This window comes from Engraulis encrasicolus, chromosome 14, assembly GCF_034702125.1.
Source record: "Engraulis encrasicolus isolate BLACKSEA-1 chromosome 14, IST_EnEncr_1.0, whole genome shotgun sequence".
Taxonomy (NCBI): Eukaryota; Metazoa; Chordata; class Actinopteri; order Clupeiformes; family Engraulidae; genus Engraulis; species Engraulis encrasicolus.
Window position 1 is genome coordinate 45449954 of NC_085870.1, and position 5000 is coordinate 45454953.

Sequence of the window (5000 nt, forward strand, 5' to 3'; positions counted from 1 at the left end):
GAAATGGCTAGATTGGACAAGCAGCAAACAGAGGAGCGCCAGAGCAGCGGAGGAGAAGATGATGTGACACTCAGGAGTTTTTTTTTCTTCTCTCTCCTTCTCTCTCTCTCTCTTCCTTCCTCACTCCCTCTCTATCAGAGTCTGTCGCCATCACGCTCTCTCCCTTCCTCTCTCTCTCTCTCTCTCCTTCATTGCCACTCTCTGTCTGTCTGTCTGTCTCTCTCTCTCTATCTCTCTCATTCTCTCTCCCCGTCTTATCGTTTAATTCTAAGCAGTTGGCTATGTGCAGCAGTCGCAAACACTGAAGATGAGCTCTAGTGGACCCCCTCCAGTTGGCTGGCTGTGTGTGTGTGTGTGTGTATGTGTGTGTGTGTGTGTGTGTGTGTGTGTGTGTGTGTGTGTGTGTGTGTGTGTGTGTGTGTGTGTGTGTGTGTGTGTGTGTGTGTGTGTGTGCGTGCGTGCGTGTGCAAGCGTGTTTGGGGTGATATTTTGGCTCTGCTTATTTCACAGGCAGGTGAAGCCACAAAGTGCTGACGATTTTATGCTGGTGAAAAAAATGCAAAAAACAAAACAAAAACAAAAATGAAGGCTTCTCCCCAGTTGCTTTTCTCATTAGCGGGCTTACAGGGCGCCTGAGTGCTGGTAAAACAGCTGGCGGATTTCGTCTCTTTGTCACACAGGTTTGACTTCAGAAGGGTCTCCTTCTGCAAAAATGTGCCGGCTCAACACACCGTAACTACTCTAGATCAGCATAACGTGTACACAATGACACGACTCAACAGGCTCCACCACGCTAGAATAGCCTTTTTATACGGGCTGAAATATGGTAATCAAGGGTTGTCTGTCTGTCTTTTTGTCTGTTTGTTTTTGGTTTCAAGGACGGAAGATAGAAACTCTCTGCTTACTTTGAATCCATATAATTTAAGATTAAGACTTGTGTGACACAAGTTGTGTCTGATGGTTAGTAATCTCAGTTTCATCATCAGCTTTGTGCAAATCAGCTTTGTGGCACATTACGAACAAAGCTAAGATTAAATATTTTGTATCTAAACAGGACCCAGAGAAATTAATCCATGCTTTGTATGACATCATAACAAACCCGTAAAGGAACCAAAATCCTTACGGTGGCACCTATTCTGTTGTTTAGGTGATGAATAAGGAAAACAAACAACAGCAGACAGGACCATCAGTTTCCAGGACTCTTTCTTTATGGGAATGTTACACTGTATGTATGTGTTGTGTAGGGTATGTGCATGTAGGTATTTGTGTGCATGTTTGCATCATGCCAGCCTGGCCCACTAACTCTGCCCTTATCGGCCACAATCGATTGGACTGTAATCCATGACATGAAATGACATTTATTGTGCTGAATCCATGAGTGTGTGTGTGTGTGTGTGTGTGTGTGTGTGTGTGTGTGTGTGTGTGTGTGTGTGTGTGTGTGTGTGTGTGTATTCCCATCTGCCACATGGCAGCGAGAGCGAACTCCACACCACTCTGAAGCATACACACCCGTTGGGGAAGAGGGGAAGTGAAAACTAGCGTTTAGTATGGATGTGTGTGTGTGTGTGTGTGTGTGTGTGTGTGTGTGTGTGTGTGTGTGTGTGTGTGTGTGTGTGTGTGTGTGTGTGTGTGTGTGTGTGTGTGTGCGTGTGCGTGAGCGTGAGCGTGAGCGTGTGTGTGTGCGTGTTTAATGGCTGTAATCCACCTTACCTGTTGAAGGGGATTGGGGTGTGTGTGGAGTTTTTGTGTGAAGAGCTCCGTCAAGGTCCGATTTTGCCTCTCCAGATCAAACACGCGCATCTTCAGCTTAATGCATTCCTCCCTCAGGTCCTGAAAGAGACACACACACACACACACACACACACACACACACACACACACACACACACACACACACACACACACACACACACACACACACACACACACACACACACACACACACACACACACAAATGAAAATTGATCAATATATTGTAATTAACAAGCACGTACACACATCCCACACCCAGAACTGCTCAGAAAATGTCATGGTACTTGTTAGTTATGGTGTTGGGGAATTTCTTTTTACCTTTTGATTGAGTAGAGCCTGTACCACATGATTGGCAACCTGCAAAACAAAATCAAAGCAGTTATTGTAAAAATCTACAACAGAACCACAAAATAAATAAACAAAACAAAACAAAACAAAGGATGACGATATTGCCATTGGATTAGGAGGGGGAGTCGACTCGAGGGCGTGCTTTAACAGCAACTTGAAGGTCACGGAAGGCAGTGTTTTGATGATTTGCATTGCACATGAAAAGAGATTGGGCACCAATTGGGATTTAAAAAAATCAATATTACCTCGTCTAGACACCTCTCGTACGCCTCTCTCTGACTCTCGTTCGCCAAAGCCAGCGCCGAATTCTCCGCCTGCGAAGAGAGGAGGAAAGGGAAAAAAAAACAAAGCATGACACAGGAGACATCTCACCAGACAGAGCAAAACACAACACCCTGAATTGGTGCGCGCGTGACAAAAAGAAATCTGTGATTCACACACACAAAAAGACAGACGTTCACTTTGAGTGTAGACCTCGAATCCAAAAGCAGCATTCTAAATTCTGAGGACCTCTTGCATTGTGCCTTTGAGTCTTTCCTTTGAAGACTCAGACAAGTTAAGGAAAGTTTGCTTTCCACAGCTGTCCTCTGTCTAAGCAGGGACAGGTCTAAAAAGATGTAGAAAAAGGAGGGGGGGCGCTGTAGCGCAGCACGCTAAGCCCCCTACATTTGGGCTTGCATGCCCACCCTCGGGGACCCCGGTTCGAGTCCGGCCGGGGTCATTTCCCGATCCTCCCCAGTCTCTCTGCCCCATTCACTTCCTGTCACCATCTTCAACTGTCCTGTCAAATAAAGGCATAAAAGCCCATAAAAATATATATATATAAAAAAAAGATGTAGAAAAGAGAGAGACGTGGAGAAGATGAGAGAGAGAGAGAGAAACAGAGAGACAAAGAGAGTATGTGATGTATGTGTGTGTGTGAGAGAGAGAGAGATGGTGAAAGAGGAAAGAGAGAGAGAGTCATTCATTTTGTCGTCTCCTTCCAGAGTACTTTCTTCCCTGCTGTCATGATCAGACGGACGTAACATGTGGCATCACAAAGAGGACATGAATGAGTGTGCATGCACGCGCGCACGTGTGTGTGTGTGTGTGTGTGCGTGCGTGCGTGCGTGCGTGCATGCGCATGTCTGTCCAGAGATCACGGGAGGGTTTTGAACAAGGCAGGTGGGCCATAATGGCAAACAAAGAGTTGCAGAATGTTTTATTCTGAAAGAGCATTATATTTTCAAAGCCAGGCTCTGTCCTTCCCCTGTAAAGTGAGGGGCTTATGGGTGAGAAACTGTGACCACAGTCCCCAACGTCACCCCCCTTCCAACACCCACATCTGATTAACTAAAGGCTTCAATGAGTAGCCCCTTTGTACCCCCTTTGTCTATATTTACCATGACGACTTCTTTTCGGTCATCCTAGAACAGGCGTCCCCAACCTTTCTAGGTCTGAGGGCTACTGAGGGCTACTCGATGGCTACTGAAGGCTACTCAAGAGCTACTGAGAGCTACCCGAGGGCTACTTGTTTGTTCAAAATCCTCTACTGATGTCTTGACTTCATTCCCAAATCACACTATGATTTAATGATAATTTGCTTATAGGTTATAAAGAAGTAATCTCGTATTTAAATTAAGAAAAACATTAACTGTGACTAAAATCTTATAGTCGTCACTGTTTACAAACATCCTTGGTGGGCACATCAGAAGCTCCTGGAGGGCTACTTGGCGCCCGCGGGCACCACGTTGGTGATGCCTGTCCTAGAATAACAAACACTGCCACCCTGTCCACTCCACAACACAAACACAGACAGAGCTACACTGCCCCCCTGCTCCTCTCTCACACACACACACACACACACACACACACACACACACACACACACACACACACACACACACACACACACACACACACACACACACACACACACACACACACACACACACACACACACACACACACACACAGGCAAACACACCCTTCCCTCCTTTAGTGAATGTCCACCACTGCAGAGTGGTGTGCTATGCCTTGCCCTCCCCGGACCTTCGGACCTTCGGACCTTGACGGAGCTCTTCACACAAAAACTCCACACACACCCCAATCCCCTTCAACAGGTAAGGTGGATTACAGCCATTAAACACGCACACACACACACTCACACACACGCACACACACACACACACACACACACACACACACACACACACACACACACACACACACACACATCCATACTAAACGCTAGTTTTCTCTTCCCCAACGGGTGTGTATACTTCAGAGTGGTGTGGTGTTCGCTCTCGCTGCCATGTGGCAGAAGGGAATACACACACACACACACACACACACACACACACACACACACACACACACACACACACACACACACACACACACACACACACACACACACACACACACACACACACACACACACACACACACACAGGCAAACACACCCTTCCCTCCTTTAGTGAATGTCCACCACTGCAGAGTGGTGTGCTATGCCTTGCCCTTCCCTTCCAGCATCGATCCAGAGCTTAACTGTGTGGGGAGGCGAGTGGGGAGGACCCATCATTTGCCTGTCTGGCCTGGCTGTATTGTCAAGCAGAGCAGTACAGGGCTGAGGAGGGGGGAGATGAGGAGGAGGAGGAGGAGGAGGAGGAGGAGAGGACAGGGGATAGAATTGAGTGGGATAGAGTGGAGAAGATTAGAGCAGAGAGGAATGGAGGAGAGAAGAGCAGAGGAGAGTGGAGGAGAGAGGAGGAGACAAGAGGACAGGGGAGTGGTGGAGAGATGAGAGGAGGGGAGGATGGGAAAGCGGGATAAAAGAGGAGAGGAGAAAGAACAGGAAAGAAGAGCAGGGGATAGAGGAAGAGAGAGGAGTGCTAGGGGATTGGAGGAGAGGCACGTG

General features: G+C 47.4%; 1 protein-coding gene across 4 annotated transcripts in view; it reads right to left on the reverse strand.

The window, feature by feature from the left end:
• nckap5l (NCK-associated protein 5-like) overlaps nucleotides 1-5000 on the reverse strand; it is a 124939-nt gene that overhangs the window by 21383 nt on the left and 98556 nt on the right. For all 4 annotated transcript variants that reach the window (XM_063215906.1, XM_063215907.1, XM_063215908.1 and 1 more), the window contains 3 exons: nucleotides 2347-2415; nucleotides 2072-2110; nucleotides 1711-1830 (listed from right to left, as the gene is read on the reverse strand). In XM_063215906.1, coding sequence (XP_063071976.1) covers nucleotides 1711-1830; nucleotides 2072-2110; nucleotides 2347-2415 — 228 coding nt within the window. The remainder of the gene's footprint in view (nucleotides 1-1710; nucleotides 1831-2071; nucleotides 2111-2346; nucleotides 2416-5000) is intronic.